This window comes from Carcharhinus amblyrhynchos, chromosome 8 (assembly GCF_965287045.1).
Source record: "Carcharhinus amblyrhynchos chromosome 8, sCarAmb.v2.hapA, whole genome shotgun sequence".
NCBI classification, from domain to species: Eukaryota; Metazoa; Chordata; class Chondrichthyes; order Carcharhiniformes; family Carcharhinidae; genus Carcharhinus; species Carcharhinus amblyrhynchos.
In genome coordinates this window covers 95,881,533-95,895,985 of record NC_137331.1, presented here as the reverse complement: position 1 = coordinate 95,895,985, position 14,453 = coordinate 95,881,533, and the positions used below count along the sequence as shown (strand labels likewise).

The 14,453-nt window shown below is 45.4% G+C and overlaps 1 protein-coding gene across 1 annotated transcript in view; it reads left to right on the top strand.

Annotated features, from left to right (window-relative positions):
• slc22a13b (solute carrier family 22 member 13b) overlaps window positions 1-14,453 on the top strand; it is a 36,621-nt gene that overhangs the window by 12,618 nt on the left and 9,550 nt on the right. The window contains exons 2-5 of the mRNA XM_080194536.1: window positions 650-753; window positions 4,253-4,407; window positions 12,225-12,393; window positions 13,560-13,680. Coding sequence (XP_080050662.1) covers window positions 650-753; window positions 4,253-4,407; window positions 12,225-12,393; window positions 13,560-13,680 — 549 coding nt within the window. The remainder of the gene's footprint in view (window positions 1-649; window positions 754-4,252; window positions 4,408-12,224; window positions 12,394-13,559; window positions 13,681-14,453) is intronic.

Sequence of the window (14,453 nt, the reverse complement as noted above, 5' to 3'; positions counted from 1 at the left end):
CGGTGTTCCTCCACTGACCAACCAGCTTTGGACTTTTTGGATATCTGAAAGGAAAAATAGGTAACTTTGTCATCCAGGAATGGAGGAAAGATGCGCATGTTTACGCTTTCTGTGGCTGGTACATCAGAATGAAATGTGGGTTTGAGGGAAGTGGGATATAAGGAGGATTGGGTATGAAAATATTGTGTAGTTTCAGCCCTACCATTATCTATAGCCTTAGTAATGACCATCCCAATAATGATCAGCATTGTTCGCTCCACAGAGTTAGGATATGTTGATATGCATTTCCAGTATAGCTACTTCTTGCTGCTTCCCGTCTTGCATCATCTTGTACAATAAAGAGAGAGGGAAATGTACCAGTGAGTGTCGTGCACTTGGCTAACTGGGCTAGCATATTTGGACAACTGGCAGTAAGTGCAGTCTCTGAGATGTGAATATGAGATCTTCAGCAGTGCTAAATGTGTGAAGGTGAGGTGAGGTATGAGTCCTGAGTGGTGAAGGTTGATAGCAGATGAGTGAGGGAGGTGTATTGATTTAAGCATTGCCTGAGGCTAATGGTGCAGTTGGTCAGATTTAGCACTTGAAGATGCATTCGCTTTTCTCCTCCACTGACTATGCCCCTGTTTTGGATTACTTTTTTTCTCTGCAGTTTGATCTGGTTTGTGATGACAACTGGTTAAATCAACTCTCACGGTCCATTTCCATGTTTGGGCTTTTTGTTGGAGCCCTGTTCTTTGGTCCCCTAGCAGACAGGTAAGAACCAATAGTTTAAATACTGTACAAACACTTCCTATTAGTCATTTGTAACCTGATAAAAATGTTTAGTTTACTGAATTGGCCCACATTGCACCTCTTATGATCTGATTTTGTGCTTTAGAGCAGGCAACATTAGTGCAGCTAACTTGGAGTAGACTTTCACCTGATTGTGCTTCATGCATTGAATTCCTCAGCTGGAGCAGAGCATGAATATTGTGAGGCCTGAAAATTCTTCAAATTGGCACAACATCAGACAGAGGGGCCTTTATATGCATATAGTCCATCCTACTGGAGTTTTTTCTCTGTGCTAAATGAGCACACATGCTATATGAGGGGAAAATCTCCCCCTTCGTTCAACACCTCTGCTAGAGCGTTGCTACATTACAATTACAAGTAACATTATAGATATAGGGGTCAGTGGATTAACCTGGGACAGTGCATTGAATTGGGAGGTTGAATTGAATAGAAATGATGAACCTGTTGGGAACAATGGATGGATGGAGAGATGGGATTCACTGGGAACAGTGAACAAATGGGGAAGAGTGATTGAATAATAATGGTGGATGGTGAGAAAGTTGGATGAAATTGGAATATTGATTGATGGGGAAGTTGGATTAAATGAGAATGGTGAATGGGCAAGGAAGCTGGATTGAATGATAATGGTGGATCGTTGGGGAGGTTGGATTAAATGGGAATGATGGGTGGGACAGTTCATTTCATCATAAAAAGAGCACATGGAAACCCATCAACAAGCTTATGTGCCCAATCCAAACTGTTGAGAAATTTATACAAGCAGAAGCCATGTTTATCCAAAATGGAGTGTACATTCTCTATCTAGGGCACATTCAATTGCTTACCCAGTGAGATTAAGCATAAGTTAGCAACAGACAAGGTTTAGGGATCCCACATGTGCCCACAGGCACTACATAGGGTGGCACGGTGGCACAGTGGTTAACACTGCTACCTCACAGCACCAGGGACCCGGGTTTGATTCCTGGTTTAGGTCACGGTCTGCGCAGAATCTGCATGTACTCCCCTGCATGTACTCTGCATGGGCTTCCTCTGGGAGTTCCAGTTCCTCCCACAGTCTGAAAGATGTGCTGGTTAGCTGCATTGGCCATGCTAAATTCTCCCTCAGTGTACCCAAACAGGCACCGGATGTGGCGACTAGTGGATTTTCACAGTAAGTTCATTGCTGTGTTAATGTAAGCCTACTTGTGGCACTTACAAATAGACTTAAAACTTATTGGAATTTAACCCACTGAACAGAATGCCACGTACTGGCACTGCTAAGCTGCCTGGTGTTGGTCCAACTAGTACCATCCCTACCCCATTTGGACAAAGCAAACTGAAACTGCATGGGAAGAACTCCAATCTCCTGCACAAAGTCCCAGTAATGAGTCAGGCTGACTGATCAACCGTCACTGGAATTCTAAAGTACTGTGATCTTACCCGTCTCAAATGTAGGATTTCTGTGTCTCCAATCTCCTTTCACCAAGCACATCAACTGGACAGCCATGGGTAATAACACATTAACTGTTAGATACCCAGCAGACATGCATTTGAACCTTAACTGAGCAGACAGCAGCCTCAGGGAAATATTCCTGCTTGAATACTGAGCATGCAAAGAGATTTTAGGTGAAAGATGACTCAGTTTTCAGAAATGTTAGATTGAGTAGAAGTACGGGCTCTCATAGCACAGACTGTATTAGCTGCACAGAGGTGGTTTTTGAATTGGGAACTGTGTCCCATTTCAGGGTGACTCAATGTGTTCCCACCTCTATCTGTCCTTGCCAGATGTGAGTGAGGAATTAAATGTCAGCTTATCAACAAATTGGTGATGCTGCCGGGGCCTCCCCCCACCCTCCCACCACTTCTTAGACCAAAGCCCACCTGGTGATTGGAGGTGGCCTCCCATTGGCAGACAGAGGTGGAGAGGAGGCAGCGAGGCCTCCTTTATTTACCTCACAGTCCACTTGAAGCTGCAGGTGCCAGAGGTTTTGCCTCCATAGTGACACATTGGCAGCTAAGGCCACAGTTTATTTTAAGTTTTTTTTTGAAGTCTTTAGATGGTGCTTCACCTTGAGGGGCTATCACTGTGTCCCATTTGCAATAGCAGTGCCCACTTCTCCCAACTTGGGTTCCTGGTTGTCTAGGACCTCAGGCACTGCTCTCACATTGACCCTCCAGTCTGTGCAACCCACTCCCCATCTTTAACAGGGTGGGACACTCGGAGATGGTCTATTAATTGGCCGTCTGCAGAAAGATCACACGGGGATGGGGGGGGGGGAGGACCTCAAACAGCATCGGGATGAGGGGGGGGGGCAGGGTTCAACTTTGTTCCATCTCTCAGTCAAAAACTAAGATGGTAAGATACCACCCATAATGCCATTGGATCAGAATAATGTGAATAAAGCACAAAAAGTACAGCACAGGATCAGGCCCTTCAACCCTCCAAGCCTGTGCCAATCATGATGTCCTAACTAAACTAAAAAATAAACCTTCTGTCCTATTTGGTCCATAATCTTCTTGTAATGACTTTAATCAGGTCATTGAAGTTGGCCAATTGGAATATGAACTCCCAGATTAAAGGGGGCACTGCAGGGGCTGGGGTGTATTATTAACCCTGATAATCACCTTTTAATTTGATGTTTTAAGTTTCCTTCCAACCTTGATTTTTGGTTTGGGCTGTTCCCCTTCCTTTTGGTAGCACTTTTAATTTGTCCTTAAGTTAATTTGAGTTAATTTATTTGGTTGGTATTGAAAGAAATCTCTGATTAAGGGGCCAATTGATGGGCCAGTCAGGGAGACTTTACTTTGTATGTAACTGGGAGTGTCAGTTCCTCTGCACTCCCAAAGGTAGACTGCTGACTGAGTACTCCATGTACTGCTGTTGGAAGAGTAAATAGTTATTCTGATGAAGGGATTGCTGCCTTCATGAACTTATTACACTTTTATTCCCTTCCTATTTGTGTACCCATCCAGATGCCTCTGAAATTACAAAAAAGGCACTGAACACCAAATACCTGCTCTCAGGATACACTGAACATAAAGGTTAAAAACGTCAAAGGGTGAACAATAGATAGAACTTTCTGGAAGACATTGTCTCAAAGAGCAGTGGAAGCAGATTTTGATGTCCTCTGACAGCAAGATGTCAATTTCACCTGGGAGGAGGGTGTAGTTCCCCTCTCCACAGCTTTACACTGTTTTGATTTGAAGTCTCTAAGCCTTCCTAGAAAGCTGAAACCTTTGAAATTGACAGAGATCAATGGTTTTCAATGCAATAGAGAGAGCTTCAAAGTGCAGTGCTTTGAAAGAGTCTTCTGTTGACAGCTTAATGGATTTCTACTCAGCCTCCAGTCAGCTGCGTTTATTTTCATTTCCCTTCACGCTTAAATCTCAAGTACCTCCATTGTCCCTAACGGCAACGTTTACATAGGAATTTGGTAATGGCCAGTTTGCACATTTACTAACATGTCCCTTTCTTTTTTCATAGGTTTGGTCGAAGACCAATTGCTTTGCTCTCGCTGTTTCTTCAGCTAGTCAGTGGTGTGGGAGCAGCGTTTGTGCCAAATTTCAACTCATTCATTGCTCTACAGTTTGTTTTTGGTATATCGGTGTCTGGCATGTTGATTAACACCTTTGTTTTAGGTATGATTAAAGCACCTCATATAGTCAATACCCTCAAGTGACCTTGTTAGCCTATTGCAGCTTACAGAAGTAGCTATGAATATCTGACCTGTAACAGTGTTTATGCTGTATAAGAACCAAAGATACAAAAAGTAATGTGTGTTCAGAGCACACATTGTATGCAGTTAGGTATTTCATTATCACGGGCTACATTTCTATAACTCTGTTCGCCAAGAATTAAATGTGACTCTGTGTTATTGGTGATTTGCTAGTTACACATTCCAGGGATGGAATTGTTTCAGATAATTGACTGTGTCTTGCCTGTTAGATTGGAATACTGTGAACTTACAATAAAGGCATGGGCACCAAAATGTCAGGAAAGCATAAGCATAAAACTTTGAAGATCAGAAACATCAAAGGGTGGACACTGAACAGCATGATCAAAAATGTATTGTCTGAAAGGGCAAGGCATTCAGAAAATGCAACTGAAAACTTGTTGGGTTCAAACTGATAATGTCATCGCCCTAACTGAGAAATGCTTTCATTTGTAGCAGAATTGTTGCAAAAAGCACGATGCCAAGAGGAAGATAGTTAATTATTGGAGCACAACTGAGGAAACGGTAGTTTCATAGAATAGAATCCCTATCGTGTGGAAGGAGGCCATTTGGCCTATCAAAATCACACCGACCATAATTTCACCCAGGTTCTATCCCTGAACCCCTCATATTTACCCTGATAATCCCCCTGTCACTAGGGTCAATTTAACACGGCCATGCAACCTAACCTGCACATCTTTGGACTGTGGGAGGAAACCCACACAGACACTGGGAGAGTATGCAAACTTCACACAGGTAGTGATCCAAGGCCGGAATTGAACCCAGGTCTCTGGCGCTGTGAGGCAGCAGTGCTAGCCGCTGTGCCACCATGTCTACGCAATCCCGGTTTGTTTGTAGAAGCAAGCAATGATCTGGATCATACTGATCAGGTGGATGAGCCAATGTTGCTGTGGTGATGGCAGTGGGGAGGGGAGGGGGGTTGGGGGGGAGGTGGTTTGGGGGTTTATGCAGCTAAAACAGGCAGGGGGACTTCCTGCATGATTTTACCAGGAGGGCCAATTAAAGATTGGCAGTTGGGAGAGCTGGAGAACTAGCTATTGTGGGAAGGTCTTGGTGCTGGCTGCTCGCGCAAAGGTCTACAATCTGTGTTGGGCGAATGCTGCACTGAGAAGCTGAATGGCCATCTTACCATACCATCACTGCAGCGCGGTGCTGCTCATTTACAGTGTCTCAGTGTGAGCAGCACAGATGGGCCACGAGACAGGAGTGGCGCTGTATATGTCTGTACTTGCAGAATAAACATGCTCAGAATGCCAGGAAGCATCAACAAACCTGAGGTGGATGGCTTCCCACCACCATGGTGATACCCATGGAGGAGGAGACCATGGATATTGGATGGGTCACAGCAGGCAGCTGAGAACAAGATGTGGAAGCAATGGAGAGTGAGAAAAGAGATGGTTGCATCCATAAGTTTGCAGACCATATGTAATCTGTGTGGGCCTTTAACACCACTGGCAGCTTCTGATCAAGGGACGCACCTTGGGCTTGGTTGAAGGAGCATCTTTTTCACTTAAAACCATGTCTCGGCATTAGGTACAGCAGCAGAAGGAAAACAGACCAGTTCAGAGGATGCAGCACCATTTCAAGACACTGCATCATTTTATTCAAGCGCATCCTCCACCAGTGCAGATGCGCTCACATCGATAAGCTTCACTGAGCATTGTGAAATGTGTGAAACAATCTGGAATATGGCATGCTGGCCTTCATCAGTCACAGCATTGAGTATAGAAATTGGAAAATCATGTTGCAGCTGTATTAAACTTTGGTCATGCTCCATTTGGAGTACAATTCTGGTCACCTCACCACTGGAAGGATGTTGATGCATTGGAAAGGGTGCAGCAGAGATTTACCAGGATGTTGCTTGGTTTGGAGGATATGGACTACAAAGAATGGTTGAACAAACTTGGATTGTTTTCATTGGAGCATTGGAGGATGAGGGGGGAGCCTGACAGAGGTTACAAGGTTACAACAGGCTAGGATAGAATGGGTAGTCAGGGTCTTTTTCCCAGGGTCAAAGGGTCAATTACCCGGGGGCATAGTTTGAGAGTGAGAAGGGGAAAATTTAAAAGAGATGTAAGGGACAAGTTTTTCACACACAGGGTGCTGAGTGCCTGGAATGTACTGCTGGAGGAGGTGATGGAAGCAGATTCTATAACAATGTTTCAAGGGGCATCTGGATAGATACATGAATAGGCAGGGAATAGAAGGATATGGGCCACATAGAGTCAAGAAAATATTAGATTAGTATGGCATCTGTGTTGGCACAGACTTGATGGGCCAAAGGGCTGTACTATTCTTTGCCCTTAGTGCTACACAGGTTCTATGAGGCAATAATGCAGGCTGTGATAACTTAGTCACTTATCCTCAGCAGAGTGAGAAGATGCTCACCTCAGATGTCATTAGCAAAGCAGCAGATACTTGGGGCAATTTAGAATAACCCATGTTGTTCCTTTGTTTAAGAAGGGTAGCAAGAATAACCCAGCTAATTACAGGCTGGTGAGCCTTACAGTAGTGGCAAGGAAATTATTGGAGAGGATTCTTCGAGACAGGATTTATTCCCCTTGGAAATAAGCGGATGTATTAGTGAGAGGCAACGTGGTTCTGTGAAGGGGAGGTCGTGTCTCACTAACTTGATCGAGTTTTTTGAGGAAGCGACGAAGATGATTGATGAAATTAGGGCAGTGAATGTTGTCTACATGGACTTCAGTAAGGCCTTTGACAAGGTCCCTCTTGGCAGACTGTTCCAAAAGGTGAGCTGACAAGGTGGATACAAAACTGACTTGGTCATAAAAGACAGAAGGTAGCAGTGGAAGGGTGCATCTCTGAATGGAGGGCTGTGACAAGTGACATTCCTCAGGGATCAGTGCTGGGACCTTTGTAGTTTGTAATATATATAAATGATTTGGAGGAAAATATAACTGGATTGATTAGTAAGTTTGCGGACGACACAAAGATTGATGGATTTGCAGATAGCGATGAGGACCATCAGAGGATAGAGCAGGATATAGATCAGTTGGAGACTTGGACGGAGAAATGACAGATGGAGTTTAATCGGGACAAATATGAGGTAATGCATTTTGGAAGGCCTTGAACTTGTTACCGGGGGAGGTAGTGAAGCAGATACTATAGTGAGTTTTAAGTGGGGCCTGGACAAATGCATGAATAGGATGAGAATAGAGGGATATGGTACCCGGAAGGGTAGGGGGTTTTAGTTAAGTTGGGCAGCATGGTCGGTACAGGCTTGGAGGACCGGAGGGCCTGTTCCTGTGCTATAACTTTCATTGTTCTTTGAATTGTTAAGATGACTGCCAACAGTCAGACAAGCTATGCAACTTCAACATAAAAGTATCAAGCTTACAGAAAGTTGTGAATTGAATTGGTGGGGCTCTTCAAGAGTGCATACGCCTGAACGGTGCTCCTTTTTATCATTTCATACTTTGCATTTTCAAGCTCACTCCAAAATACAAAATCAGTTGACCCCAACTCTATGGCCCAGATTGTCCAATCAGTATCAGAAACCCTATATCCAACCCCGATCAGACAAAATCAATCCACTTACCCTCCTCCAATTCTCCTGAAGGAGAATCCCAGAACTGACTCAGCGCAGCAAAGCTCAGACTGAGCAGCAGAGAGAATCAAGGCAGAGACCACTCACCTTTTCCATATTCTGCTATATAGAGTTCAAATATTCCAAAGCTTCTTTGAAAGGTAAGTGGGTGAGGAGGTGAGGGGTAAAGTGGGGGGCTTCAGTTACAGTATACGGAGGGGGGGACTCAGTTACAGTGTGTGGACAGGGGGAGCTCAGTTACGGTGTGTTGGGGGATTCAGTTACTGTGTATGGAGGGGGGAGCTCAGTTACAGTGTGTGGAGATGGGGCTCAGTTACAGTGTGTGGACAGGGGGAGCTCAGTTACGGTGTGTTGGGGGATTCAGTTACAGTGTATGGAGGGGGGAGCTCAGTTACAGTGTGTGGAGATGGGGTTCAGTTACAGTGTATGGAGGGGGGAGCTCAGTTACAGTGTGTGGAGGTGGGGTTCAGTTACAGTGTGTGGATGGGGGGATTCAGTTACGGTGCGTGGAGATGGGGTTCAGTTACGGTGCGTGGAGATGGGGTTCAGTTACGGTGCGTGGAGATGGGGTTCAGTTACGGTGCGTGGAGATGGGGTTCAGTTACGGTGCGTGGAGATGGGGTTCAGTTACGGTGCGTGGAGATGGGGTTCAGTTACGGTGCGTGGAGATGGGGTTCAGTTACGGTGCGTGGAGATGGGGTTCAGTTACGGTGCGTGGAGATGGGGTTCAGTTACGGTGCGTGGAGATGGGGTTCAGTTACGGTGCGTGGAGATGGGTTCAGTTACGGTGCGTGGAGATGGGGTTCAGTTACGGTGCGTGGAGATGGGTTCAGTTACGGTGCGTGGAGATGGGGTTCAGTTACGGTGCGTGGAGATGGGGTTCAGTTACGGTGCGTGGAGATGGGGTTCAGTTACGGTGCGTGGAGATGGGGTTCAGTTACGGTGCGTGGAGATGGGGTTCAGTTACGGTGCGTGGAGATGGAGTTCAGTTACGGTGCGTGGAGATGGGGTTCAGTTACAGTGCGTGGAGATGGAGTTCAGTTACGGTGCGTGGAGATGGAGTTCAGTTACGGTGCGTGGAGATGGGGTTCAGTTACGGTGCGTGGAGATGGGGTTCAGTTACGGTGCGTGGAGATGGGGTTCAGTTACGGTGCGTGGAGATGGGGTTCAGTTACGGTGCGTGGTGATGGGGTTCAGTTACGGTGCGTGGAGATGGGGTTCAGTTACGGTGCGTGGAGATGGGGTTCAGTTACGGTGCGTGGTGATGGGGTTCAGTTACGGTGCGTGGAGATGGGGTTCAGTTACGGTGCGTGGAGATGGGGTTCAGTTATGGAGCGTGGAGATGGGGTTCAGATACGGTGCGTGGAGGGGAGGGCTCAGATACGGTGCGTGGAGGGGAGGGCTCAGTTATGGTGTGTGGGGGAGTTCAGTTACAGTGTGTTAGGGAGGCTTCTGTTACAGTGGCTACCCGAGTGTATTCTTTACTGGTAGCAGCCAATGCGGAGACTGACCAAAAGGACAGAAATAGATGGAACATCTGCTTCTATCCTGCCTATTTCCCACCAGTTATACGGCATTCTTGCCATCTTGGCTTGGTTGCTAGCCAAGTCCTCTAGTTTCCAAGCCTTCCCCTTTTGGTTTATGTGCACCCTTCCCCTCATGATTGCTGGGCCACTTTGCTCCATGAATCCTTGGCAGTGGCCAGGGCCTTTTCCATCACAAGTCAGGCCTGCCTGCCCAGGATGTCAGCGATGTTTCATGCACCATCTCACCACACATACCCAGTGAGGGTCCTGCCTGCAAGATGGAAGTCTCCCACAGTAAAGGAGTCAGTGAGCTGTAGCCAAAAAGTGTGGCTGTTTTTGCGCTCCAGTGCCACATACAAGAAGCTTGTCTGGCCTGTCAAAAAGCCCCACTGTGTAGGGGAAGTTTGGACTGCCATAAAGCCCCCTTCAAGGGTATTACAGGAGCAGGCAATGTATGGCGGTGACTCAGTACAACAATCTCGCATTATCAGCAGAAGGGTACCATTGGAAACTGCAGTTATATATCCTACCTGATCCTAGCTGATACACCAATCTATCCTTTTCCACTCCCCGTGATTCAAATCTACACCCTCCTGAATAAGTTCCATTGACTTGTTCTCGGACATAATCATCAGAAACTTAGTTGTGCATTCATTTCCCCCCAAGTCATGTAATGACCAGTTCCTGTCTTTTGTCATGTAAAGTAACAAGACCAAGTCCTTTCACAGCCTGATATATGCTGAGGCGCTGTACCATCCTCAATATCTGAGCTAACTTTTCCTACTTGGGCCAACATGCCACATGCCCTTCCCTTAGACTGAGTCAAGCCAAGAATGTTAAGAATCATCTGGGATAATGCATTTAAATCTTCCAATATATATTTCCCCTGCAGCTGTATAGCTGTAAGTGCATGTTCAGTTCCCTGGGTTGTTTTCCCCCTGGAGCTGTATAGCTGTAAGTGCATGTTCAGTTCCCCAGGCTGTGAGTAGCAGCCCTCCAGGTGATCTTTGTCTGCCCATGAGGCATAATCATTTATTCCAGAGATTTGAAGAGCCCCCATGTTTCCCCAGATTCTCTGCTTCTTCCTGATTTCCTGGGTAGGATCCCAGGGGCTATGCGAGTCCGATAATCCTGGATCAAGCTCTGTAACTTTCTCTTTGCCCAATTGGTGGACTCAACATGGCCACCACAATCACCTAATAAGGTCAGGATGAGGTGAGTAAAATTGTCAGCCACCTCTAAGATAACCATGGCAACAATAGTGTTAGGGTTAGGGTCAGGTTTTTGAACCTAAAAATTCCAACCAATTTTTAGGTTGAGTAACTTGACTTTAATAGACTCTCCAGCCTTATGCTTTGCTCAGAATAAACACCTTTGACAATGCTTGGCCATTCCCAAACCCATGTCAGGAGGCATGGTGGCATAGTGGTTAGCACTGCTGCCTCACAGCACCAGGGATCCGGGTTTGACTCCTGGCTCAGGTCACTGTCTTTGCAGGATTGAGGTTGAAGCTAAAAGGTAAAAGCTGATAAGCCAATGTTAGAAGTGGATCAGCCATGTCAAGCTGCATTCAATTGACCCCTTGATGACTTAAATTTTCTGCTTGACTGTCAGTGCATTTCCAACACTCGCCGCGCCTGCCTACCAAAATATTGCGCAATGATGTCGAGACTTCTGGGTCGAGCATGCGCAATATTTTGTAATATTCTGACCCACTAACTTTTGTTCAGCAAATATATCACAAGATATGGAGTAAAGGTGGGTTGAGGTATACTGATCATTGTTGCTGTTATCGTTGTTCATCTATCGTCATTGATGAGGATCTCGACGTCATTAATCATTTTGAGGCTGGATGCAGTGTGTCCGAAGATGACTGATCAGGCCAATTTGGGCATGGAATGTCCTGGTACATATTGGACAGACTTGTGTAGGTATTGTAGTTGTTACGCTGGTGGCTCTGGACTTGTGCAGCTCCTGCTTAAGGTGCGCTTCAGCTTTGTACCTTGCTTCATAAGCTTGACCGCCCTTGTGGGTGAGGCAGCGCCAGGTAGGACGGTTTTGTGCCAGCGTTTCCCAGGTGGATGTGTCTATGTTAAGTGACTTGAGTGTGTCTTTGTAATGTTTCTTCTGCTTTCCATGCGAGCGTCTTCCAGCAGAGAGTTCTGCAAAAAGGAGCTGCTTGGGTATGTGCTCGTCTGGCATATGGATGACATGACCTGCCCACTGGGTCTGCGCTCTCATCAGCAGTGTGTGAACTGATGGTAGACTTGCTGTAGAGAGAACTTCAATGTCTGGTACTTTGTCTTACTGATCATTAATAATCTAATTGAATGGCAGAACAAGTTTTAAGTGCAGAATTGATTACTCCTTTTTCTATATATTTGGGAATCCCAGTCTTCAATGTATCACGTATTTAGTAAAGATTTTTGGGCAGATGGTTAAGTCCAATGATTCAATCGGTTAAAACTTCTTGTTTGTATGGGGAACACCCCAGCACTTTGTTTCTATCTGTGGGCCGTGTGCTCCTTGCATGATTCACATTGCAAGCTATAAGATATATGGAGAATTAAGTTTATAAAAATGGTCCCTCTTTAAAAAGCCTTACATGTCAGTTTTGTCTATTTGCAGGTACAGAATGGTCTGGTATATCTCACCGAGCTCTTGTAACTGTCCTCTCCCACACTGCCTTTTCAATTGGCCAGATAGTTCTGGCTGGGCTGGCTTATGGGATACGTGGCTGGAGGACGCTGCAATTAACCATCTCATGTCCCATGGTTATCTTCTTGCTTTATATATGGTAAAGTATTCGACATAAGTTTTGCAAACTCATGCTGGGAAGTATAGACGAATGCTGTAATTCCATCCCAAAATGTCCAATATCTTAGTTAAAAAAAAGCAGATGCTGAAAGATAAGATGAAGAGTCGATATCTGAAAGGTTAACTTATTGGTCTCTCCATAGATGCTGCCAGATCTGCTTCATTTCCCAATCCATTCCTGATACTTTTCTACTTCAGTGTAGCTGGTTTTCCCTGAAGGATTTTTGTTAGGGTATGCAATAGTGTTTACAGGACCATAATACATTTTAATCTGCTCCTGAGTGGGGTAGCCACCGTGCCAGGTAAAGATGTGATGAAGCATGTAGGCCTTTCAAGGTAAGTTGAAAGAAATTCCTTAGTGGGATCAGGTGGAGCTTCTCCCAGCTGTCTAAGGGAAATCCAAGTGAAATCTAGTCATCTTCTATGCTGGGCTCACATCTGACTGAGCCATAACACCCTCATAATACCCCCTCTCCCCTCCTGGACTTAACTCATTGCCAACTGTCTTCCTGATGGCAGCAGCAGTCTCTAGCCATCTCAACTGGGAGTTACAATCAGACCCTTCAGTGTTATTTTCAGAATCGATGAACTAAATCTTTGAATGGAAAACATCGCTGAGTCCAATAGAGACTCTCCAATGTCATTGTATTTAACAGCAAGGACAACTTGCATTTATGTTGTGTGTTTAATCCAGTAAAGCCTCCTAAGATGTTTCTCGGGAGAATCTCTTGCACAATTTTGACAGGTAAGGTCAATAATTGGCCAAAATATGACGGCAATTATCTAAAGTAAGCATATGGTGGGACAGTACCATGATTCTCACCATTGTTTCTAAAGCACTATTCGTATGAGTAATGTTACTCATTGATGGCTATCAGTAGCCATGTATAACTCTGTCTGTATGTTTAACTCTCCTGCCTCTCTGCAAAGAGTTCAGTCCATCCTGACAAGATCTTGATAACTGAGTTTGAGACTCTAACGTTGCAGACTTACAACAGCTATTCGCTGCTCCATCCATGGCAAGTTTCCGAGACTAAAGCAACCTAGCGCCTGGAAAACCCACTGCTTCTGCCCACCCCTATATTCCCATCCCATCTTGGCCACACCAACATCTAGGACAACTCTTCTTTATTATGTTTTCCGTAGGATCCTCCCTGAGTCTGCAAGATGGCTTGTAACGAAAGGTCGATACGAAGAGGCTAAGAAGTATATTATTAATGCAGCACTGACAAACAAAAGGATAGTACCCAAAACATTGCTTGACCAGGTATTTAATCATGGTTTTAATACTTAAAAGGAATTGTTCAAATAGTAATAATTATGCTCAGTTGAGCTTATTGGGAAGACAAGATTGACCACATTAATAATTTGACACAGGACTTTATTGCCTGTCAGATGGGTTCACTTTACTTTGAAGCCATGTGTCTGATGTATCAGCACGCACAATAGCTATGGGATGAATGAGCAAAAAATATGAAGGTGTCGGGGAACTCAGTGTTATTCTTCAAATAGCGTGAAGAAAACAGCCACCTAAGTAGACAACACTGCATGTATCGCCTCATCCAAAGGACCTCTGACAATGTGGCACCGCACTTGTTCAATACTTGGCTAGAATATAACATTGGTCTTTGAGATGAGACCCTGGCATGGCACTCTCAGATTCACAATCTGCCTTGGCTCAATGGCTCAAATGTTCTTGGACAGGATATTCTCAGCCCATTGGAGACGGGCTTGGAGAGGGGAGGGCTGACAATGTAGCAGGAAAAAGTCAGGAGGGAAGCCCAATGTCTTTCCACCACCAATGCCATATTGCTACAAGATAAAACCTTTGGGGTGGCCACTGGGTGGCCAATTGAGCCAATTAGTTGCACAGTTAAGGACTACTTCTAGCCATCAGAGGCATTTTTGCCTATATCGGGAGGGCTGCCGACACTAGGGGAGATGTCCAGGCAGACTTTGATGGCTGCCCAGTGAGTTCCTGGGGAGCTCCTCCTTTGTGACTACTTCATAACCCTCTGAGGGGCCTACCATGGCCATCCC